General features: G+C 34.0%; 1 protein-coding gene across 1 annotated transcript in view; it reads right to left on the minus strand.

The window, feature by feature from the left end:
* Positions 1-306: 306 nt before the first annotated feature.
* LOC117323670 (bone morphogenetic protein 2-like) overlaps positions 307-27,894 on the minus strand; it is a 45,550-nt gene continuing 17,962 nt past the window's right edge. Inside the window, exons 2-5 of the mRNA XM_033879018.1 lie at positions 12,459-12,601; positions 9,735-9,894; positions 6,126-6,290; positions 307-3,214 (exon numbers count right to left, since the gene is read on the minus strand). Of these exons, the coding sequence (XP_033734909.1) occupies positions 2,514-3,214; positions 6,126-6,290; positions 9,735-9,894; positions 12,459-12,601 (1,169 nt within the window). The 3' untranslated portion in view covers positions 307-2,513. The remainder of the gene's footprint in view (positions 3,215-6,125; positions 6,291-9,734; positions 9,895-12,458; positions 12,602-27,894) is intronic.

Consider the following 27,894-nt stretch of genomic DNA (forward strand, 5'->3'; position numbering starts at 1 on the left):
AAAAAAATCAACAAAAAAACAACGAAACATGCATTATTTGATGTTTTGTAATTTCACATTGGATTTTCTTACAAAATATTGCATCGCTTACAAAATAAGGATGTGTAGTCAATAAAATGGACTTAATATTTACAAAATGAAAAAAGTGAAAACTAAAAATACCCGATTAAGCTTTACCCAGTAATGGTTGACTGTTTTGTTTATAATACCATTTATATTTATCGGTCTCTATCTCACGGTTATATGTTCCTGGTAAAATGGAGTTAAATCTGACATCCTAAATATTGAATAATTGTGAACATGATAGAAACAGGGATCACCATTTTATTTTGTCATCAAGATTTGGAATTGACATACATTGCACAGTAATGACAGGAGATAAATGAAATAGATATCGAGCTGAAACACACTTAGCATACACAAAACTCTCAATTCTCAACAAAGCAGCACCAAAATAAGACCTTTATCAAGCAACAACGTACCTTCAAAGAGGATTGACGAATGTGTTTAGTTACTATCAGCGTCAAATAAGGATTAACGAATGTGTTTAGTTACTATCAGCGTCCAATAAGGATTAACGAACGTGTTTAGTTACTATCAGCGTCCAATAAGGATTAACGAATGTGTTTAATTACCATCAGCGTCCGATAAGGATTAACGAACGTGTCTAGTTACTATCAGCGTCTAAGAAGGATTAACGAACGTGTCTAGTTACTATAGCGTCCAATAAGGATTAACGAACGTGTCTAGTTACTATAGCGTCCAATAAGGATTAACGAACGTGTCTAGTTACTATAGCGTCCAAGAAAGACTAATTTATACCTTCGTTACTATCATATATATACACGCCGTAATCATATAAAACGAAGTGCAATATCTTGACTGTTTAACATTATTAATCATGACATAACTAACTGCTATTCTTTATCATATCTTATGTATTCATTTATAATTCGTCACTCTTAACCTGTGGCATATAGATGATTATGCATGGGCATGTTTGCGCGAGCATCTGGCGAAATGATCAACTATCAGACTGTGTACACCTATGCAGTATAGAGCTGTGTGTTATACCTTACAACATGCATCAGTATAACTATACAGATATTGTCTTGCAAAACATTTTTGTTCAATGACTTCTGTCCTTATTTCCATTCCTAACGTTTACTTAATAATAAATATACTACGTAGGCTTTGAACGCGGTCTGAGTGTTAACCTGTACCATATGAGCAATCTATGATGGAGAAGCCACGCCCTTCTGTTGCGCAATCACTCCTCTTCCAGACGTGGCGATGACGTCACGCTTTGCTTTAATCTCACCGACATGGTAAGCGTGTCGGACGACAAACATAGCTCCAAACCTCATACATTTTCCTCTCGTTTAGAATCCCCGTATAACAGATTATCTAATGATGAGTACAAAACAGTTGCAACTGGTGACTAACATGAAAATAGTCTGAAAACTGACAAAACGTACATTCAGTGTTGTCGAAAACTGACATACGAGTATTGAATGTTTTCCGAAAACTAACATACTGTGCGAACAGTCAATGAATGTCTGAAAACTTACAAAAGAGCAGTCAATGTTTTCCTAAAACTGACATACGAGCAATCAATGTTGTCCGAAAACGAACATACGAGCAATCAATGTTGTCCGAAAACTGACATACGAGCAATCAATGTTTCTAACAATACCCATACAGTATACCATTTATACCTCTCGCTCCATATACTCTTACATCGATACATTTCATTTCTGCGAGATATGTATATCTATTCCACATTCATCTCTTTCTCATACTATTTTTAAATACAAATAGTCGAAATATACATACATTAGAACATAAATAAGACATAACGCCCTACAAACACCATTATCAGTCCATTATTTGTGTCGTCATTACCACAGATCACGAACAACTAACTAGGCTAGAGAGTATCTGTGGTATTATGTCACGTGGTCTATCACATATGCATATGCTGATATCAAGGCTATGTAATCTCGTTCAAAATTACACCGCAGTAAACTCAAAGTTAAGGATTACAATAAAGAGACGCGTATGTTCTCCACATAACACTGGTATTGTTTTATATCGTACCAGATCAATATGTACAGCGTCATGGATATCAGAAGAGAGCATGATATTGTTTTATCTTGCACCACAGGAAATCACAAACACATTCTAGTTTTCCTTGGAGACAACACCCATTTACAGCAGGTCCACCCTCGTCCATATATGCCTGAATCCAACAATGATATGATTTCCGTAGATTTGTGGAGACAATTATACAATTCACGATATACATCCATCCATCAAAGCAAGCCCATCTGTAAAGATGCTGCCTCCATCCTTATTAGTATCCAATACAAGCAGAACATGGCCCCTTTTAGATTACATCCAAAAATCACAAATATGTTGAAAGAGCCAAATGATCCAAAGTTGGTATCATTAAAGAAATTGTGTGTTTTATCATGAAAAAAATATAAACAATGAGATATAACAGTAGATAATCAATGACATCCACAACTGGCGGCGACCATGTCGTCATATTGTTTTAAAATGACGTTCTCATCGTCATCAAAATATAGAAGACTTATAGAATATAACTTGTTGGGAACACAACACGGCGTAGAAACGTCCTTCCCGACTTTAAGTGCATGAACGATGCTCTGAACTGTAGCATGGTTGGTTGGTTTTTGACTCTGACCTAGGGGGAAAGGACAAGCCCCCTTACAATGATATGCGTTATAGCCTTTGGGTGATATGATCCACCCTGACCAGCCAATCTCATCAAAGTCCACGTACATCTGGTGCCGAGCACAATTCCTTCGCTGACGGCGATATGGTCGGAAGTAATCCAGTGCTCGTTTATCTTTTCCTTTCTTTTTGTTACGTTTCCGTCGCTTTCTGCGTCTTTCCTCTCGACGTCTTTGTTTTCTAAGTCGTCTTTCTTCTTTCGTTAGTTTTTTCTTTTTCTTTCCCAGTCCAGAGGTACTAGATTTTGTTTCACTATTATCCTGCCCTGTACTCCTTCGTCGACGTGTTTGTTCGGTTGTGCCCAATATCGTTTGCAAGTGTTTGTTTCTTATTTGATCTTCTTCTCGTTCCCTTTCATTCAAAAGCCGAACGGCTTGAAGGAAATCTTTTCCTTTGAATTGTCGCATCCTCTGCCTCTGCTTCTTTAAAATGTCCTTTTTAATTTGCATGTAATCTGGAAAATAAAACATGAAATTATCTTTAAATCGAAATGACCTTACGTATCGATACCTACAAATCATCGAACTCTTTTAACTGTCGTTTGGGAGAAATATTTGAGTTTTTTAATTACCGAAGCATTCATATCGTGACACAAGTGAGTGAAAGTCCAGCTTATTCCTGATCGTTTTAACTTTACATATTAGCAGTGTAACTACTGTATTTAAACGTGTTAAACATCCATGTAAAATAATATCCTTATCAAGAACCATCTTGTCAAATAGACCCCGTACCTTATGGTCCATACCGTATAATAACGTTATTTTACTTTTGTGGAAGCCACCAGATGGTATAGAGCATCACCGGAATCCCATTGATAATTTGTGAGAGTCTATCCATCATTTGCCGGGTTTTAATAATGATACATCGCGCGTATTAAAATAATTTGCATATCTTAATTAAAGCTATAAAAAGGCTGATTAAAATCGCGTCCCTATAATGATGCATACAATAGAGATTTGTACCTATTAATAACTACAGAAAATAAGGCTAAACACGACTGACCTTATCATACCAAGAAACCTTACAGATGGAGTTCACCAAGTCATTAACAGAACAACAATATTTAAAAAAAATCAGAATATTATTCAAATAAATCATAACAATAATATTCAATCAAATCAGAACAATACTATTTAATTAAATAAGAACAATAGTTAATACGAAACAAAACGTGTAAAGGAAACATTTCGCATCTATTTAAAAAAGATGATATACAATCAGGGACCTTGCTATGTTTTCATTCCTGTTATTTGTTTCATGGCATTGCTCATGATCACATAAGATACGGATTCGTTTCTATGTTTCATCGTGCGTCATTTATATTATTAAAGTATTCTCTACAGATCCTGATAATCATTTGATGTTAGTTTGATCCGAGTTTTATACTTGTGACGTAACGTCCAATACATGAGGCCATATACACATAGACGATTACTAAGGTCTTCTGATAGATTGATGAAAACTGTAGACATTAACCGAGATTGCCACCTACATATCCGTGTGATGGGCGACAGAGGAGATGAACCGATGTAAGAGAGTGTCTAGCCCCCTGTAAACTATTAAGTGTTTTGTATTAATATCGTGTGATGAAGTAGCTGCCCTGCCGGGCCTCAGATAGCCAGTGTATAAACTGTTGACCCCCCGTGTGTTCACGTCAGAGAAAATTAATCCCCACAAGTTGTAAGTTATACAAGTAAACTAAAGGTATGTTCTCGAGGCTTTGAAGAAGAGTATGTTTGTATTATCAGATTTTAGAATAGAATGTGGAAACGTTAGAATTTCAATTTGTTATCATGTAAATTTTAACAAATGACAGAAAAAGTATTATATCTCTTATTAGTTTTCTTCGTTAGAAGAGAAAAAATCCTTATGATCTTGGCATATTGGTGCGTTAATCGAATTCCCCCGGCTTGCTGCAATGTGAATATAATACGGTTTTACGACTCGACGGTTGGTGCAAACCCATAGTACTCATGGTGGAATATGGTAATCGAGAGGAGAGGTGTCTGCACAATGTCGACTGGGCTCTGTAACATAATCAATTACAAATTGCGTGCAAATGTATATTTTACTTCCTAAATATCGCCTTTGATGCCAAGCGGCAGTCTCAAAAGCTTTAGTTTATGGCGTCGAGAAAGTGTTCCCCCTGATGGGCGTAACGATAAGCCCGGGAACCATTCAAGATTGCATGTCTACGGAATACCATGTTCTGATGCCAGGCAGGCACATTTGAATTGGAATACGTCGATATAAATATTATTTCCCCGTCGCTTTTAATTTCACAATGTGCCAAAATCATATCGTTTGACTGAAAAATCAGCATTTGAATTCCTGATTGGGTTATACATTATATTTAGGTAAGAGTAGAATTAGAGTTGGCAGTTCGCATCCCTTACATGGTGCCTAGGGACACAATGGAAATAATAATAACAATACAAAACAGGCAGTGATAACATCATGTACACGTTTTACACTTCCGCACGACATTTCCTATCCGCTTTATACCACCTTGGCTTGGCTTTTGAATTTTCATTTTGTTATATAGACATAATTATGGTATGCAAAATTATATATACATGTATTATCTTATTTTTTATTTTATTTAAAGCATATTTTCCTGTAGGGATATAACAAATCCAGGACTCGAAACAGTAACGTCTCGGCTATATTTTAAAAATAACACATCTAGAGACCACCACTAGTGTGGTAATGTTATAAAGGGTTATATTTTTAGATAGAATATTTAGTTAATGTCTTAACGTCTCAGCTATATTTTATATATAATAAATCTAGAGACCAGCTATATTTTATACTTAATATATCTAGAGAATACCGAAGGTGTGTTAAGATTGATAATACATGCATATTAGACATTGGGTCTATATCTGTTTCAAATCTTGTATAACAATTGATCAGATATTGTCAAAATCGACTAAACAAAACATTAAGTCCGTGCTATCAGTAATCCTTTTTGAATTCAAAGGCATTGAGGCATTGTATTTTCAGTGTTCTCCCTTCTGATTTCTATAGCACCAAAGGTAAACGAGTAAATTTCTGCGTAAAAAGTTGGAATTTGCTATATGTGCGTCACAGCTCCTCTCACGTTAAAACAACCAATAAAAACGAAAGCACAAAGATATACCATTTCATATACTATACCGTGAAATGTTTAACAGTGTTTTGACATTCCCTGTGGTAAAATGGCACGTAATTTGTCTATAAAAGAAACGGAACGCAAGCCAATACAAGATGATTAAACCCCCAAATATATAATCATATATTACCAAATATAGCAGAGTGGTCAGAAATACAACTGGGTGCTCCACCCAGCTATATGGCTATAGCGTGTCTCGTATAACACTTACTCTCATCAGTAGGAGAAATATAGCTGGGATGTCGTGCCATACCGTCGTCTGTATACGCTACCAGGATTGGCTGTTTGCTCTCGTGATGTTCCTTCCGTTGGGCAAAGCGAACGTAACTTCCGTTCACGTGCCTTCCACTTGGTGAGGTGGTTGTTACTAAAAACCCTGAAATGTTAATTTTTTTATAAGTAATTGATATCATGCATAAGTATATTTCACAACTAGAGCGTGATGGTTTCACTATTGTGTGATCTGTGGCTGTGGACTGTTGGTCACCTTGTGGTAGTGTGTGGTGTGTGTATGTTGTGTGTGGCTGTGGTATGTTGGTAATCTTGTGGTAGTGTGTGGTGTCTGTGTATGTTTTGTGTGGCTGTGGTATGTTGGTCGACTTGTGGTAGTGTGTGGTGTCTGTGTATGTTTTGTGTGGCTGTGGTGTGTTGGTTATATTGTGGTATTGTGTGGTGTGTTTTGTGAGGCTGTAGCATGTCCGCCTCCTTGTTGTAGCGCGGAACTGATTGAAGTCACATCTGAAAGAGACACCTGTGTCTGCGAACCTAATCGCTAGCTACAATGCATGTTAGGTGATGACTAAATGCAATAAATAAATCATATTTAGTATTTCTTTATTTTTTCCCAAGGCCAAAAATGAAAAGAAATATGCAATATGCGACATTAATTTGAATAACATTTGAATAAAAAAAAGTCTTTAAACTAACACCGTACATACCGATCCACTGTTTTAACAATTCATACAGAACAATCACACAAGTCAATAATACTGATCCCCCCGTGTGTCAGACACCTATGAGTTACATAATGTTACTATCGATGGCTGCCTCTAAGATTTACAGAAAGCATACAGGAGGCAGTGTCAGCTACAGGAGTCCAGGTGTAGGCTTCCCTGTCAGGTGTGCGACCCTCCCCTACCAGTGACTTTCATTGTGCAACCCCTCTACACCAGAGCTATAGTCTCACACATTTGTCATTTTAGTTAATTAAACTTCCAAGGAATCAGGCTTCTAAACCAGTATTTTGTCAAAAGCCTTATACACTGCATTGTCGAAATGTCAATTTGTCAAGTAGCTCAGTGGGTTCCCTGTGTACACAAAAGCAAGCACTTCTTAAAATTCAACTAGCGAAAGGCTTCGTCGTTCTTATTATAAAGCATGTGTTTAGGATGAAACTACATTACTTTGGCGGAATTAAATCCACTTGAAATTATTTTCTATAAACAATTTAGGCACACTGAGGACCTGGTTTGGCTCTCCCAGGTGTGTGTTAAAGAAATCTGAGGGGGGCTGCCCAAAATACCACGGGTCCAAAAAGAGGAGTTCAAACAATATTACTATTGTGTCACCGGTATCTTAACGGACATATGACCGTAACAACATTAGGGAGAATACATAAGTATCCACAATATATAATCCGCCAAAAACGTGGATATGACGTAACGTAATATGTCACGTAACAGTAAAGACTGGCGATTGCTCGATTTCGTTTGATTAATTCACTTAATCATGTTGGAATTTATTGAATTTAATTGTTGGTGTTGCTTTCTGTGTGTCTACTTCTTACATTGTTATCTCTAATGCATGGATATGTACCAAAACATTTACTTTTTTTACGAAGAGGGATTTATATAGGAGTAGTTTTACGGCACGTCTCTGGGTTAGAGGTCACATCAGACTTATCTGACACGTTTTAACACTACCACGGCACTAAGCCTACGGGTCCTGTAACGTATTTAGATGAAGTGTGTTTGGTTCCAAAAACAATTATTCTTGCTATGTTTTAATCTGACAATTTTCTGCTGTAGACCAACTAATCTATGTGTGCTTAGTACTTTAACCAGCCCCTACTTTCCGCCCATCGATGTGCAGGTTGGTTTTTCACCCATGCGCGTAAAGACCCTGAACCGTACAATAGCGACCAATTACACAACTTCCGCTCAAAGATTTCCGGTGAAAGATAACTCTATGTTTTAATATCATCCATTTTCTGGGTACTTAATCTTTAATGAAGTCGTAAAGGATGACATACTGAAACTCCACAAGGGAAACGTGTACCAACATGCACGGCTCGAGAACAGATCAGGATCTTTCTATTTACAAATGAATAGCTTAATTACCAGGAAAAAAGATGTATCGATATTATTCTTAAGTGGAACATGGTGATACTCTTGGAATAGAATCTTGTTTAAAAATATATACAGTGTAGTAGATGACGTAAATACGATTAGCTTCAACTGTTCATAAAATTACTTCAGATCTAAACGCTAAGTGAAAAATGAAGCCCAGTCTTCAGTCTCCATGACCCCTGTAGAACGTCATTGGACATGTTTGAACCCAAGTAAGTATATCTTTGTAAAGTCGTGTCGAGCTTTGTAACCCCGTGTATCACCTATAACACACAGTAAGTATATCTCCGTAAAGTCGTGTCGAGCTTTGTAACCCCGTGTATCACCTATAACACACAGTAAGTATATCTTTGTAAAGTCGTGTCGAGCTTTGTAACCCCGTGTATCACCTATAACACACAGTAAGTATATCTCCGTAAAGTCGTGTCGAGCTTTGTAACCCCGTGTATCACCTATAACACACAGTAAGTATATCTCCGTAAAGTCGTGTCGAGCTTTGTAACCCCGTGTATCACCTATAACACACAGTAAGTATATCTCCGTAAAGTCGTGTCGAGCTTTGTAACCCCGTGTATCACCTTAGCTTATAACACACAGTAAGTATATCTCCGTAAAGTCGTGTCGAGCTTTGTAACCACGTGTATCACCTATAACACACAGTAACACTTACAGTATATGTTAAACAACGACTCTACAGCTACATTTGTTTCGTTCTTAAGCATTCGTCATTGATGTCAGGGGCCAAAGGGTTCCCGAAAAAGAATCAAATGGACCTTAACAAAAAGTTAAATACAGAAGGGAAGGTAATCCATCATACAACCAATTTGGTCAGAATATGTTTAAAAGAATGTAAACAATATTTGCATTGTAACAGTATTTGTTCCCTCGCGACCTGCATCAATGTTCGCAATTAAATTGCAGGGAAAATATATAAAATATGTTTTGAAATCCATTCGGCTTCCTAGACTTTTTCTGATCTTATCATTGTCTTGATATAACTGCATATGACGAGCTTCATCTAGATATTATCTTCTTCCCCATCCCAGATCTAATTGAACTGGAGAAGGTACCCACAAGATATCTTGTTGTTTTTATATTTTATAGTTGTTGTTTTTTTCATCTGCAATAATTTTCAACATATACAATTTTCTGTATCAAATACCTTTCTGCAAATGCTGAACAGCAACGTGTTGATATGAACCATGTGACACGACTTTTAGAAAACTTTGTCATTTTTTTTGTTGTTTTCCCTATATATCTTTAGAAGTCTTAGCATACGTATGTAACAATATAATACTGATTTTCTCATCCATTTTGATTTGTCTCCACTTTTTGCCGTTTTCATGAACAGACAGCTTCCGTAAATTACGCAGCAATAAAGACATACCAGTCTTTACATACAGATATTCCGTAAATTACGCAGCAATAAAGACATACCAGTCTTTACATACAGATATTCCAGTACAACTCACCATAGTTCACAGCCGACCCATTGATCCATTCATTGACAGCGTTTTTTACTTGGAACACAAACCATCCGTGAAGGTGAGCGCTAGTCCTTTTTGCATCTAATAATTTTAATCCCCGCGGAGAATGAATATTTTCTGGATCCAACACTTGGTAAACTTTAATCTGCAATAAAAACAATAAAGGTGAGGGGTAAATGTAAATATCAAGGCTATGTACAGCAATCATTGTGGGTAAATGTAAATATCAAGGCTATGTACAGCAATCATTGTGGGTAAATGTAAATATAAAGGCTTTGTACAGCAATCATTGTGGGTAAATGTAAATATCAAGGCTATGTACAGCAATCATTGTGGGTAAATGTAAATATCAAGGCTATGTACAGCAATCATTGTGGGTAAATGTAAATATAAAGGCTATGTACAGCAATCATTGTGGGTAAATGTAAATATCAAGGCTATGTACAGCAATCATTGTGGGTAAATGTAAATATCAAGGCTATGTACAGCAATCATTGTGGGTAAATGTAAATATCAAGGCTATGTACAGCAATCATTGTGGGTAAATGTAAATATCAAGGCTATGTACAGCAATCATTGTGGGTAAATGTAAATAGCAAGGCTATGTACAGCAATCATTGTGGGTAAATGTAAATATCAAGGCTATGTACAGCAATCATTGTGGGTAAATGTAAATATCAAAGCTATGTACAGCAATCATGGTTACTGCAATTTTTCGACTGTTGTTTAATTTACCTCTGTTCACTTGTAGTTACCCCTCCACAAATTAGAAAGTTAATCCTCGGTTGGTTTCGTTACTTGTCGTAAGATATTGATTACAACACAAACTATTTCGGGTCTTAGAACGTGTCATTTTTGACATCTATTAACTGATGTCGTCTAGTAAAAACGCCTATCTCTCCGAAACATGATTTGTATGCACCTTCTTCAATATTTCTATGCTAAAGTATTGTATATGTATTTTAAGTGCCGCCTTGGTTACACGTTTGAATTCTACTGTTGTTTTATATAATTATCACTCAATATTGGTAAACTGTCTACAAGTAACAATTAGTAGGGCACATGGAGTCGTATTAATTGATAACTCGAACTCGAAAACGTTGATAAATTACTGGTATTAAACGTAAGAAACAAACACCATATTGGTCATATGGCGTTTTATAAACAGGTAAGACGAATAAAGGGAGTGATTTGAGCGATAATGTACCCCTACTAACAGCCTAAACAGACGTATGTATAATTAATATACGGGTGTCCTGTATTTCATTGACAAAACTTACGAAATCTAGCTAAAATCTAAACAATAGAACGTCTTCAATGTGACAATCGTGGTTGTAACTAAAAACCATCAAGTATAGTTTATCGATAAGTGTTATCCAAACCTTAATATTTATATCGCTCTGGGAAACTTTTTTTTTTCAATGAAATTATGATGGCAACCATTAAACACACCAATAGTTTTTCTTAACATGGAGGTGACCATTCTGACGACAATGCATGCATATCAGATTTATTTTCATAAATTGAGTAAAAATGATCACTCTGCTCAATATATTGATATGATCTTCTGTAGTTTTATAGTATGAAAAGATTGGCATTTAGCGAGCAGACATCACTGCGATATGCTGCTCGCATACAATTGTCTGCGATAAAAAAAAAAGATTAAAATATCTTCAGCTACTACGTATCTGCACTGTCGTTGTTTCAGATAACATAACTTAAAGACTTATAACTGATTTCCATTTTTATACACATTTGAATTAATTTTAAACAAATTGAAATATTATATACAAATATTTGCTTATCCAAACTAAACCACCTTCACGCCGTTTTCGACTCTTATGGTGCGTTTTGTTTTTCACTTTAAAAGATATCAATATGTCCTTATGAGTTGTAGCTCGAGTGACCTTAATAACCAATGGTTTTGTAGTACTCTCCAGTGGCGTCAACAATGAAGAAACAGTTTATATTGCATATTGCATTAAAAGTTAAAAAAACATTAAATGTCTTACATATAACTCCAATCAGGATTCTATTATAATCTAGAATTTAAATCAAAACCGTATCGTCTTAAAATTGGTTTAAAGATTGCTAGTTATTAAAAACAAATAATAACCGTTTATCAACAAAAAAAAAAAAAAAAACCGCTTCTAAAGATATGTTTGTACATTCTTAATTTGCTTGTAGTAGCTTTAATTCGACGATACGTTAAACATCTAATAATGAAGGGAAAAGTTCTAGAGAAAAACGATTTGAGTTTACTTCATATGTCGTGTGTTAAACAATTGAGTGCCAACAGAAATAATGTCGTACTTAACTATGAACGATGGGAAACGTGATAAAATTTCACGTGATGGTTGTCAGTCGACACACGCAGTAGACACACGGCGTACCCCTACATTATTACACTAGAAACCCCTCGGCACTATCACATTATTTTACTATCAATCATGGCATACAAATTGATATCTATAATTCAAAAAAGTTATATCTGATTAGAAGATTTCGTGTTTAACATCAGCTTTTACCATCTAGTAGCAGTTGGGGTTAAATTAAGTGCGTGTTTATTGCACGAGCCGAAACAGACGTACAGTAGACTATTTGCGTGGTACATAACACGTCATTGTTTACGGAATTATTTTAGTGACGTCATCTTGCCGCTAGTGTTGCCCAACATTGCCGGGAGTGTATATTTAGTTGTATACGCACCTCAATGACATGTGGAGGCATCTGTTCCCCTTCTGATGATGGTCTAGGGTTTAATTTAAATATATGGAATTCAGCAGCTAATAATTTCTCTCCTTCTGATAAGTAGGATACATTATAGTAGAAATGCATCTGTTGGCGCCACTCTGAAATAAGAATAAGAATACTCGTTAAAGTAGCAGTTTCATAATCACGTAATCTTGTATTACCTATTGTCAGTCATAATCAAAATTTCAATCAATAAACGACCCGAACAATATAGCGTAAACAACAGGTATATTTGAATATGATATTTAATCTTGTGTTTGTGTGTTTATCATTTTACGGACAGACACGATATTAGTACCAGTGCAACTCTGCCACAAACCACAAACGTAAGTAAACCATTCAGTCACGGCCCAATACCTGTAGATCAACAGGCTCATTCAAAAGGATTTCAATTATTAAGGAAAACAATTACTCAGAATCAAATATTTATCTATTGTTCCCCAAAATAATATGTTTATGTATGTGTAAAGCAGCTTTAGCCCGGTACTGATTGTTATTGACTATAAGTCGGAGAGAGTTCCAGTTACAAGCTCATGTATTTAGAGTTAATACTATTTCTTCTTTCCCACAATATATGATCAAAACATGAACACCTGTTGAATCTCAGGTGCGAATGTCGACACGTCGATTGAAAAGACCAGGTACACTTCATATTTGCAATGGAAATTGAATAGAAAGGTAGGAGGTGGCTTACTTATGGGTATACATTGGGGCATTAGCCGGCTTTGTGTACCGATGTCATAGCGTTAACGGCTGTATCAACAAGGTAGGCTTTTTATCACGACACCTGTGAGGTGGACCCTTCACACTCCTATCCACGCCAATGTCCCCTTTAGATTACGCAAGGCTTTCTTATATTTCTTTTTGCATAGTAATCGGGTATTTTCCGACTGATCTAGTTAAATATGTTAAATGAATGGGTTATTTTACCCAATACAAAACCACACAAGTATTTAAATTATCATTTCAGTTAACTCGACAGATATGATCCACGTGCTGAAACGATTTGCTCATATCGGAACTCGCTTAATTTTTTTTCATTACCAATTATGTGAAGTGTGGCACGCCAAAACGACACAGCTGAGAGTAGGGCAAACACATAAATGAAAGCATTGGTATCAATTGATAAAACAGGAATTGGAACGAGAGTTATATGACGAGCAAGCTCTGTCCATTATATCGGAAAACCTACCACGACGTGCATGCCTTCACTAAATGAACAAATAATATGAGGGAGAAGCATTCCAGTGAGGAGATATTTAATTAACTCTATGAATTCTAAGACATTTTGATTACATTTGTAAACATATGACAACAAGGCACCCTCTGGTTATTTAAAATAGTAGCTTTTCATATTAATAATTAAGCTGAGGCAATAACAAAACATGCATTGAATTCCTACTATAATTCCATCATTAAAATCCCAGTAAACATTAATATCCTAGTAAAAAGTAAATCTAAGTTAACATTGAAATCCTGCTAAACATTAAGATTCTAGCAAACATTCCATCATTAAAATTCTAGTAAATATCCCACCAAGAAAATGCTAGTAAACGTTAAATTCCTATTTAACATTAAAATTCTAGTAAACACTTCATCATTAAAATCCTTGTAAACACCCAACCAATAAATCCTAGTTATCACTGAAATCTTATCAAATATAATATTCTAGTTAACATTAAAATTCTATTAAACATCCAACCAATAATTTCCTAGTTTTCATTAAATTCCTAGTTAACATTAAAATCCTAATAAATATTCCACTAATAAATTCCTAGTTAATATTAAAATCCTAGTTAATATTCCACTAATAATATCCTAGTTAACGTTAAAATCCTAGTAAACACCCCACATTACAATCCTTGTATCCCCCCTACACACACACCATTACAATCCTAGTAAACATCGCACCATTTAATCGAGTGATTGTCCCTAAATCTGCACAAGGAAAATATCCCATGTATTTTCACCTGGGAAGCCCCTATCACTATCTGATGTTATTTTACGTCAGTCATTGAAGAGATTTGATACTTGGCATCTTAGTAGCTCTGCCTCCGATACCGAAAACACGTGTGTGCCAACATCACAGGAGTACTCCGTGTGTCGTGCTGCAGTTAATACTTAAATAACTTTTATTGCCTACTGGGTAAGGGAATATGAAACTGCAAAGGTATTTTAAAATGATTTGTTGTCGAAATTGTTCAATAAAGCGGCATATTTTTTGCGTGTAGTTGGAGTCAAAACTTAGCACTGTATACAGTGTAATTTTCATGAAATTGTAATTCAATTCACGAACAGAACATTGCAGTGGAATGCTATGTTGATATATAAGCAGCATACTATGTATTTAATTCATGAATCTAGAATTTAACACACCACGCGATTTACACAAGGCAAAAGTATGCGTGATATGACCGGTCCATTCTACATTTATTGTGCAAACGCTAGAGAATTTCAAATTAGGGATTTGTCGTTGAAAGTTGTACAAACGCTGGATGATTTAAAATGTAGGATCTGTATTTTATAATTTTGTATGAACGCTAATCATGATTTAAAATGAAAGATATGTATTTGATATTTTGTACAAATACCAGAAGATTAAAATGAAGGATTTTTAGTTGATAATTCGCACGCACACTAAAAAAAATTCAAATTAGGCATCTGAAATTGATATTTTGTACGAACGCTACAGGATTTCAAATAACGGATCTGTAGTTAATATTTTGTACGAACGTTAGAGGATTTCAAATTAGTGGTCTGTAGTCGATATTTTGTACGAACGCTAAAAAATTTCAAATTAGGCATCTGTAGTTAATATTTTGTACGAACGCTAAAGAATTTCAAATTAGGCACTGTAGCTAATAGTTTGTACGAACGTTAGAGGATTTCAAATTAGTGACCGTAGGCGATATTTTGTATGAACGCTAGAGGATTTCAAATTAAGCATCTGTAGTTGATATTTTGTACGAACGCTAAAGGATTTCAAGTTAGTGATCTGTAGTTGATATTTTGGACGAACGTTTGAGGATTTAGAATTAACAAACTTTAGTTAATATTGTATACGAATAGAAGAATTGAAGTGAAAAGCCACATTCTAAAACTATCTGAAAACATTCGCGAACTTCAAATGAAGTGTTGTACGAACTGTTTGAAATTTAGACCTGTATATTAGGTTTACCCAAACCCTTTTTTGGATTTGAAATAAAGGATATAATTTCATCGTTTTGTACAAACGTTGATACTTGAAGATGATCGAGTTCCTGTTTTATATGTACGAGCGATACATTCGGTTTAGACAGAGGGAGAGTATAATGTAACTTACCTAACACACATTTCGGTATTTGTGTATGTCATTCGAGAACTATAAAGAAATGCTACTGATCAGTTATATAGGTATATACTATAAATATCCTCCTGTCTTCCTGTATTTACAATGAGAATCATTGTTAATGTTTCCTACCCACTATTATTTAACTGATAAACAAGAACGACTCGTATTAAAGCATACAATCTGGGGACAGTTTCATCAATATCACTGACTTAAGAAAATTCCGTAACTTAAAACTATAGGAAAGCATTGTTAGATTAAAGGAAAAGAACCTTAAATTCTGTAATGTTTTCAAGTGGCAAGAATTTCTGTAAGAATGGAACGTTGACAGGGCCATGTAAACAGTCTTATATCAAAAACTCACGTCCTAGTCAGTAATACCTTATACAGTCAATATTAATGGATCAAAGGACTCTAAATACACTTCCTATGTGAAATCTACCAGATTAACATAATTGTTCTCGACCAGAGATTAACAGGCGAACACATGTATATGGAAAATGAGGGCATTTTATAGGACGCTTTACCAAATTAAAAAAAAGAGGTAACACATTTACAAATTGCTACGTATTTCATAAAACTGAACAAGAGTTGTATACAGCAAATCACTCGGAAATGTTAATGAATTGGACAGTATTAACAAAATCTATAGTATCATCTGGTTACCTACCAATAACTGGTGGGTATTATAACGGTATAGACAGTATTATCTGGTTACCTACTAATAACTGGTGGGTATAATAACGGTATAGACAGTATTATCTGGTTACCTACCTAGACAGTATTATCTGGTTACCTACCAATAACTGGTGGGTATAATAACGGTATAGACAGTATTATCTGGTTACCTACCAATAACTGGTGGGTATAATAACGGTATAGACAGTATTATCTGGTTACCTACCAATAACTGGTGGGTATAATAACGGTATAGACAGTATTATTTGGTTACCTACCAATAACTGGTGGGTATGATAACGGTATAGACAGTATTTACTGGTTACCAATAACTGGTGGGTATAATAACGGTATAGACAGTATTATCTGGTTACCAATAACTGGTGGGTATAATAACGGTATAGACAGTATTATCTGGTTACCAATAACTGGTGGGTATGATAACGGTATAGACAGTATTATCTGGTTACCAATAACTGGTGGGTATAATAACGGTATAGACAGTATCATCTGGTTACCTACCAATAACTGGTGGGTATGATAACGGTATAGACAGTATTATCTAGTTACCTACCAATAACTGGTGGGTATAATGGTATAGACAGTATTTTCTGGTTACCTACAAATAACTAGTGGATATGATAACGAGATGGATAATATCATCTGTATGTACACAAGGACACGAGACAGTAGATAATGCTCTAGACGAATGTCTGAGCTAACATATATTTACAGAGCCAAGGCTGTTTTCGACTGTCGGTACAGTAGGGCCCTGCATGGTCTGAGGAACATTGATACAAGCACCGATACTGTCAATACCACTGATACACATCAGACCCGAGCGCTATACTCGTCACAATCGCCAAATCGCAATGCACCATTACAGTTTTGTCAGCTTTTGAAGAAAAAAAAAAGATTTTATGTTTGTAGAAAAATAAAGTCAAACAAATAAAATACTTATCTTTCCCCACATCGCATGTCTAACAATCCAACAATGATAAATAATAAAAACGGGTTTTATCTGGGTTAGCGACACGGCTTCCTAATTGAGGGATGTGTTATTACCCTATCAGCTATCACTTCGCCTAAACAGACATGCACCCTAATAGTTGATGTGACATGGATTGATTTTAGGAGATAAAATCTGTATTTCATTGAACGACATATGTTGATATGTTAAAGCTGTTTTTTTTAAATTAGGTGTAATTCGCTACACTCAAACGTTTGCTGATAGTGTATGATGCAGTAAACAAAAGTCCAACGCCATTCTGATAGGATGTGTGGTCAGAATCAAATCACTTATCCACTGATATTTTTCATATTGGAGATAGCATTACTGAAATGATATGTTATTTACTTAAAAACCTACAATTTGTTATATAATGAATATATTATATTCATTTATAGGATATATAACAGTATGTCTCTAATACACACAACGGCACCCACATGCATTTAGGAGAGTCAGTCATTTAGTTTAAATCGAAACAAATTTCTAGGCTGGTTTGAAGTAGTTATGGTTAAACTTGACATATAATTAATTCTAAACTGTTTGTGCATATACGATTCTAATTTCTAAGGTATTATTTCAACCCATATGTTATTTAGAGTATGAGAAAATTAGGTTAACGGAACACATATTGGCCGATGAGAACCACATGGAAACAGATTTTGTAATTTAATGAATCACATGATCCCATTAGTGTGTATCGTCAGAAACACTTTAATTAATGAGTGATGATGGTAATAATAATTATAAAAATGAATAATGAATATCTTTTTCAAATAACAGCTGAAGAACATTTAATTCACGGACAGCTAAAATACACAAGAAAAATCACGTGCTAAACAAACATTCTGTACTAGTTCATTCTCTATACATTCAAACATTGCACAAACTATACTTCAATTCAAGACCTATCTTCTTTATATGAACAAGCAATAATAGATTAATGTGCGGAGGACATTGTCGGGGAGTCCTCAACCCTGGCATGCCTTATCTTCAATTGTATGTATATTAAAATAAATCATTAAACATATATATACATATAATGGTTATTGTAAGAACAATTAAACCAAGGAAAAAATAATCAAGAAATTTGGGGATACACTATGATTTTTTTCAATGTCCCAAACCTTGATTTCTAGCTGTTGTATATATATACACATACTTATATAGAGAATGTGATTGTTTCCTGTTTTATATACACACTTATATAGAGAATGTGATTGTTTCCTATTTTATATACACATACTTATATAGAGAATGTGATTGTTTCCTGTTTTATATACACACTTATATAGAGAATGTGATTGTTTCCTGTTTTATATACACACACTTATATAGAGAATGTGATTGTTTCCTGTTTTATATACATACTTATATAGAGAATGTGATTGTTTCCTGTTTTATATACATATACTTATATAGAGAATGTGATTGTTTCCTGTTTTATATACACACTTATATAGAGAATGTGATTGTTTCCTGTTTTATATACACACTTATATAGAGAATGTGATTGTTTCCTGTTTTATATACACATACTTATATAGAGAATGTGATTGTTTCCTGTTTTATATACACACTTATATAGAGAATGTGATTGTTTCCTGTTTTATATACACACTTATATAGAGAATGTGATTGTTTCCTGTTTTATATACACATACTTATATAGAGAATGTGACTGTTTCCTGTTATATATATATACACACTTATATAGAGAATGTGACTGTTTCCTGTTATATATATATACACACTTATATAGAGAATGTGACGGTTTCCTGTTATATATATATACACACTTATATAGAGAATGTGACTGTTTCCTGTTATATATACATACACACTTATATAGAGAATGTGACTGTTTCCTGTTATATATATATACACACTTATATAGAGAATGTGACTGTTTCCTGTTATATATATATACACACTTATATAGAGAATGTGACTGTTTCCTGTTATATATATATACACATACTTATATAGAGAATGTGATTGTTTCCTGTTTTATATACATACACACTTATATAGAGAATGTGATTGTTTCCTGTTTTATATACACATACTTATATAGAGAATGTGATTGTTTCCTGTTATATATACACACTTATATAGAGAATGTGATTGTTTCCTGTTTTATATACATACACACTTATATAGAGAATGTGATTGTTTCCTGTTATATATACACACTTATATAGAGAATGTGATTGTTTCCTGTTTTATATACATACACACTTATATAGAGAATGTGATTGTTTCCTGTTATATATACACACTTATATAGAGAATGTGATTGTTTCCTGTTTTATATACACATACTTATATAGAGAATGTGACTGTTTCCTGTTATATATACACATACTTATATAGAGAATGTGATTGTTTCCTGTTTTATATATATACACACTTATATAGAGAATGTGATTGTTTCCTGTTTTATATACATACTTATATAGAGAATGTGATTGTTTCCTATTTTATATACATACACACTTATATAGAGAATGTGATTGTTTCCTGTTTTATATACACACTTATATAGAGAATGTGATTGTTTCCTGTTATATATACACATACTTATATAGAGAATGTGATTGTTTCCTGTTTTATATACACACTTATATAGAGAATGTGATTGTTTCCTGTTATATATACACATACTTATATAGAGAATGTGATTGTTTCCTGTTTTATATACACATACTTATATAGAGAATGTGATTGTTTCCTGTTTTATATACACACTTATATAGAGAATGTGATTGTTTCCTGTTTTATATACATACTTATATAGAGAATGTGATTGTTTCCTGTTATATACATATATACTTATATAGAGAATGTGATTGTTTCCTGTTATATATACACATACTTATATAGAGAATGTGATTGTTTCCTGTTTTATATATATACACATACTTATATAGAGAATGTGATTGTTTCCTGTTTTATATACATACTTATATAGAGAATGTGATTGTTTCCTGTTTTATATACATATATACTTATATAGAGAATGTGATTGTTTCCTGTTATATATACACACTTATATAGAGAATGTGATTGTTTCCTGTTTTATATACACATACTTATATAGAGAATGTGATTGTTTCCTGTTTTATATACACACTTATATAGAGAATGTGATTGTTTCCTGTTTTATATACACACTTATATAGAGAATGTGATTGTTTCCTGTTTTATATACACACTTATATAGAGAATGTGATTGTTTCCTGTTTTATATACACATACTTATATAAAGAATGTGATTGTTTCCTGTTTTATATACACAGACTTATATAGAGAATGTGATTGTTTCCTGATTTATATACACATACTTATATAGAGAATGTGATTGTTTCCTGTTATATATACACACTTATATAGAGAATGTGATTGTTTCCTGTTTTATATACATACTTATATAGAGAATGTGATTGTTTCCTATTTTATATACATACACACTTATATAGAGAATGTGATTGTTTCCTTTTTTATATACACACTTATATAGAGAATGTGATTGTTTCCTATTTTATATACATACTTATATAGAGAATGTGATTGTTTCCTTTTTTATATACACATACTTATATAGAGAATGTGATTGTTTCCTGTTTTATATACACATACTTATATAGAGAATGTGATTGTTTCCTGTTATATATACATACTTATATAGAGAATGTGATTGTTTCCTGTTATATATACACACTTATATAGAGAATGTGATTGTTTCCTGTTATATATACACACTTATATAGAGAATGTGATTGTTTCCTATTTTATATACATACTTATATAGAGAATGTGATTGTTTCCTGTTATATATACACACTTATATAGAGAATGTGATTGTTTCCTTTTTTATATACACATACTTATATAGAGAATGTGACTGTTTCCTGTTATATATACACATACTTATATAGAGAATGTGATTGTTTCCTGTTTTATATACACACTTATATAGAGAATGTGATTGTTTCCTGTTATATATACACATACTTATATAGAGAATGTGATTGTTTCCTGTTATATATATATACACACACTTATATAGAGAATGTGATTGTTTCCTGTTATATATACACATACTTATATAGAGAATGTGATTGTTTCCTGTTTTATATACACATACTTATATAGAGAATGTGATTGTTTCCTGTTTTATATACACACTTATATAGAGAATGTGATTGTTTCCTGTTATATATACACATACTTATATAGAAAATGTGATTGTTTCCTGTTATATATACACACACTTATATAGAGAATGTGATTGTTTCCTGTTATATATACATACTTATATCGAGAATGTGATTGTTTCCTGTTTTATATACACATACTTATATAGAGAATGTGATTGTTTCCTGTTTTATATACACACTTATATAGAGAATGTGATTGTTTCCTGTTTTATATACACACTTATATAGAGAATGTGATTGTTTCCTGTTTTATATACACACTTATATAGAGAATGTGATTGTTTCCTGTTTTATATACACACTTATATAGAGAATGTGATTGTTTCCTGTTTTATATACACATACTTATATAGAGAATGTGATTTTTTCCTGTTTTATATACACACTTATATAGAGAATGTGATTGTTTCCTGTTTTATATACACATACTTATATAGAGAATGTGATTGTTTCCTGTTATATATATACACATACTTATATAGAGAATGTGATTGTTTCCTGTTTTATATACACATACTTATATAGAGAATGTGATTTTTTCCTGTTTTATATACACACTTATATAGAGAATGTGATTGTTTCCTGTTTTATATACACACTTATATAGAGAATGTGATTGTTTCCTGTTATATATACACATACTTATATAGAGAATGTGATTGTTTCCTGTTTTATATACACATACTTATATAGAGAATGTGATTTTTTCCTGTTATATATAATATATATATATAAACACATACATAACAGTTATAAAGAAAACACAAAACATAAAATCACAAGCGTTGTCACTTGCCTTCAGAGCAAGCTCTTCATGTGAAATGCACATACATTTCACCTGAAGAGCTTGCTCTGAAAGTTAGTGAAAGCGCTTGTGATTTTATGGTTTGTGTTTTTTATTATCATTATAGAGGATATTGAATTGTTTCCCATTTAATATAACATATATTTCACGAGTATGACAGAATATCGGTGCTCGAAATATTCTGTCATACTCGTGAAATATATGTTATATTAAACGGAAAAACCATTCAATTTCCTTTTTATTGCATTCTATATACTTAAAAACAGAATTAAAAACATCTAAAAAATTAATAGTATCAAAAAGTGCGGGAATCAGTAATGACGTCATTTCTTTGTGACGTTACTCCATGTCAACTTGACGGCGCCATTTTATAACGACTGATCAGTGCAATTTAAGCGTTTAATTTGTGCATGAATAGCTATCGCCAAGTGAGTATTTTGTCAAAAACTAGTCTGAATATTTCAGAAATACAGCAACAAACCAATTAATCTATCTTCGCTTCGAATTTAAAAAATCGGTAGTTTCAATGAGGTGAATACAAAGGTTCGCTCTGATTGGTCAAAAACGGCAAAGTTATATTTTCACTGCAAAATCTTATATTTCACTGCAAAATCTAATGTTTTCATTGCTCATCGCTGCAGTGAAAATATGTTTTATTAGGTTGATAAATTTCTTTATTGCATTTTTGCCAGTGAAATATAGAAAATTATCAAACTAATAAAACTTATATTTTCACTGCAGCGATAAGCAGTGAAAATATAAGATTTTGCAGTGAAAATATAAGTTTTGCAGTGAAAATATAAGGTTTTCCATTTTTGACCAATCAGAGCGGACCTTTGTATTCACCTCGTTGAAACTTGTCGATTTTTTTCCAGTCGAAGCGGACATAGATATATGGGTTATTTTGCTGTATTTCCGAAATATTCTGACTAGTTTTTGACAAAATACTCTCTTGACGTAAGCCAGTCATGCACAGCTTCGCCGATAACAGCAGAAAACGCTTAAATTGCGCTGATCAGTCCTTTCAAAATGGCGCCGTCAAGTTGACGTGGAGTAACGTCACAAAGAGATGACGTCATTACTGATTCCCGCACTTTTGACAATATTAATTTTCGATATTTTCATTTTGTTTTTAAGTATATGAAATGCAATAAAAAGAAAATTGAATGGTTTCCCGTTGAATATAACATATATTTCACTCGTATGACAGAATATTTCGATATTTTTCACTCGTGCTTCGCACTCGTGAAAATATCGATATTCTGTCATACTCGTGAAATATATGTTATATTCAACGGGAAACCACTCGTATGACAGAATATTTCGATATTTTTCACTCGTGCTTCGCACTCGTGAAAATATCGATATTCTGTCATACTCGTGAAATATATGTTATATTAAACGGGAAACCATTCAATATCCTCTATATATTTCATTGGCAAAAATGCAATAAAAAATTATCAAACTGATAAACTTATATTTTCACTGTAGCGATGAGCAGTGAAAATATCAGATCTTGTTTTTCGTTTTTGACCTATTAGAGCAAACCTTTGTATTCACCTCATTGAATCATGCCGATTTTTCCAATCGAAGCGAAAAGAGATAGATGGGTTATTTCGCTGTGTTTCTGAAATATTCAGACTTGTTCTTTTTTTGACACATTACTCACATGACGTTAGCTTGTTATGCAAAGATTCTCCGATGCCAGCAGAAAACGCTTAAATGGCGTCGTCAAGTTGACGTGGAGTAACGTCACAAATAGACGCCGTCATGATTTATGTTACTGATTCCCGCACTTTTTGACACTATTAATTTTTCGAGGTTTTAATTTTGCTTTTTAGCATAAAATGTTTCCGTTGAATATAACATACAATTCACTCGTATAACAGAATATATCGATATTTTTCACTCGTTCTTCGCACTCGTGAAAATAATGATATTTTGTCATACTCGTGAAATATATGTTATATTCAAAGGAAAACCATTTAAAATCCTCTTTATATTTCGTGTATGACAGAATATCGATACTTTACACGAGTGCGAAAATAATATCGTTGAATACTTATCATGTTGATGATTTCTGATGTTTTAAAGAAATATTATATTTCACTGACACAATGTAATAAATTTATTACTTTTTTACCAATGAAATATAAGAAAATATCAACTTGATATTTTTCACAAATTCCGATAGGCTGAAATAAGGTCACATGACTCCACGTTAAAAACAACATATTTTATCGAAAAGTGTAATGCACATAAAGTACCAATTAGTGTAGCTGTGTAGTGAACAAATTCCATTGTGTGGTAGGTAGTGCCAACATTTGTCATATCAAACAAAATAGTGTGAGAATCAGATGGGATTCCATTGTGTGGTAGGCTGTGACTACAAGTGTAATGTCCAACACAAGGGTGTGAGAATCAGATGGGATTCCATTGTGTGGTAGGCTGTAACTACATGTGTAATGGCCAACACAAGGGTGTGAGAATGAGTTGGGATTCCACTGTGTGGTAGGCTGTAACTACATGTGTAATGGCCAACACAAGGGTGTGAGAATGAGTTGGGATTCCATTGTGTGGTAGGCTGTGACTACAGGTGTATCTCATTAAGCAGTGAATTATGTTCTTCTGTGATTGAATTATATTTGCTGAAGTTTGGAGTCAATATCTTGTAGTTTGCTATGCAAGTAAAGCCAAGGACCGCATGTAGAGATAGGTAGAAATAAAAACGAGGGGGCGTGGCCGGGACTACAATGCTACCACGCCCAGTCAGATAGAAATGATTGGGTGATAACACCACAATAATTGAATACGTTGCCGCGCATTCAAGTCAGGTTGAAAGCAAAAAGAATAGTTTATTCATAAAATTAATATATCCAGTGACCTAGGCTGGGAATGTGATACCTCTGAAGGTTCTTGCTAAGGGGCAGATGTAGTTAAAATCAGCACAAGGTCATCGGGGTCAAAACTCGCCTCCCAAATTGTTTGTGTTATGTCATCATACGATGAATCCTTTAACGTTTAGCCTCTATAGAGCTTTGTAAAAACCCGTCTGAAAGTTTGAAACACCACTGTCGAACTTTAAGGGTCATCTATATAGCAGAATAGTGTTGAATTTCAAACACGAATAAATACCTTAAGATTTGCACAAAAAAATGTCATGTAATATACCAAAATGTTTGTTTGGACATGTACCCTCTCACAATCACCAATAATATGCTATAGATGCTACCAGTTTCTTCTGTAGAGTAACTTTGTGGTAAGATTTGGCATGGAATAATTCTAAGTCACGCAAATGATCAAACCTGAAAAATAACTATGCTGTTATGTTCACAAGTGTCTATAGCACAGAGTAGGAGCATTTGTTTGACCGGATTTTACTGTATGTACGTATAAACACTTATTTTGTTTTGACCTTGAAATGCAAATGGCGGCTGAGAATAATATTACACAAATATGGCTTAAAGGAGGCATTTCAGTTAATAACAAAACTCCTATATCGTACTTTTAAGACATCTCATCATAGTAACATGAACATTTGAATGTCAATTTGTTAAAATGGTGAGTTTGCAGTCTTTTTCAGAAATAGGCATATTTTACCCCAAACTCAACGGTTGAACATTTTTTCATAAAAGCGGTCTTCTTGCCACTTCAAGAATACTTTATATTGTCTAATAAGAGCATTTTTGATGTTTTAAATACCTCCTGATATGCCATATTTGTGTGATATCATTCACGACCGCCATTTGCAATTCAAGGTCAAAATAAAAATAGCGTTTATACATATAATAACGTCAAAGCTGGTCAAACCAATGCTCCTATTTTGTGCTTTAGACACTTGTGTGCAAAACGACATGGCAAGTTTGTGTAATATATGGGATACAAATGAGTTAATTATGTCCCCCTGAAACATGCATTTTTCTTACGTTTTGTTGAAATTTACAAACAGCTTAACAAATTACATGTCAACATTAAGTCCCACGGTTTGCCATGATACATACTAAAAGTTCATCATGTTACTTCTGTGACATTGCACCATAATAGGGATTTATAGGCCTGTAAAATATCAATGTTTTGACTGGATTTGCTGTTTAGATGCCCCTTAAGAAAACGATGGCAAAAGTTTTAACTTTGTGAGAAGAGAGAAGTTTTTACAATAATTAATTTACCTATATGTGTATCTGTATACTCAATCCACTGGCTTTCCTCGCGAGTAACAAGACATTATTAGTGTTATCTAGTATTAAAGCGATAGACGTGCTACCAAACCTGTAAATAACACGACTGAGCTACCTACGTCGATCTAAAGGAATCACATTGATCATGATATGGATATATTTTTTAATCCTTTATTTATTATATGGACATCTCAAGTATAAACCTCCTCGATATGCTATATTATATGTACTGTACATGGAGACGTTTCTATATGTCTTGTACGTGATTATATTTGCACGTGTCATGTACGTTGTGACGTCTGTAGTCTGATGAATTTTGTGTTTTGCGTTTTGTGTCTCCTGTACAGTGTGAGGATTGTGTGTGTATACGTGTGTGTGATGTACGTGTGACGTTTGCGCGCGTGTGTGTGATGTACGTGTGACGTGTGTGTGTGTGTGTGTGTGTGTGTGTGTGATATGTACGTGTGACGTGTGTGTGTGTGTGTGATGTACATGTGACGTTTGTGTGTGTGTGATGTACGTGTGACGTTTGTGTGTGTGATGTACATGTGACGTTTGTGTGTGTGTGATGTACGTGTGACGTTTGTGTGTGTGATGTACGTGTGACGTTTGTGTGTGTGATGTACGTGTGACGTTTGTGTGTGTGATGTACGTGTGACGTTTGTGTATGTGATGTACGTGTGACGTTTGAATGTATGTGATGTACGTGTGACGTTTGTGTATGTGTGATGTACGTGTGACGTTTGTATGTGTGTGATGTACGTGTGACGTGTGTGTGTGTGTGATGTACATGTGACGTTTGTGTATGTGATGTACGTGTGACGTGTGTGTGTGTGATGTACGTGTGACGTTTGTGTATGTGTGTGATGTACGTGTGACGTTTGTATGTGTGTGATGTACGTGTGACGTGTGTGATGTGTGTGTGATGTACGTGTGACGTTTGTGTGTGTATGATTTACGCTGTGATGTTTGTATGTGTGATGTACATTAACATTTGTGTGTGTACTGTACACGTTGTTGCATCTGTGTGTGACATGTACGTGTGCTGTACGTTGTGATGTTTGTATGTGTCGTGTATGTGTGGTATGTATGTGTCGTGTATGTGTGGTATGTATGTGTGGTATGTATGTGTGGTATGTATGTGTGGTATGTATGTGTCGTGTATGTGTG

The sequence above is a fragment of the Pecten maximus genome, chromosome 1, assembly GCF_902652985.1.
Source record: "Pecten maximus chromosome 1, xPecMax1.1, whole genome shotgun sequence".
NCBI lineage: Eukaryota > Metazoa > Mollusca > Bivalvia > Pectinida > Pectinidae > Pecten > Pecten maximus.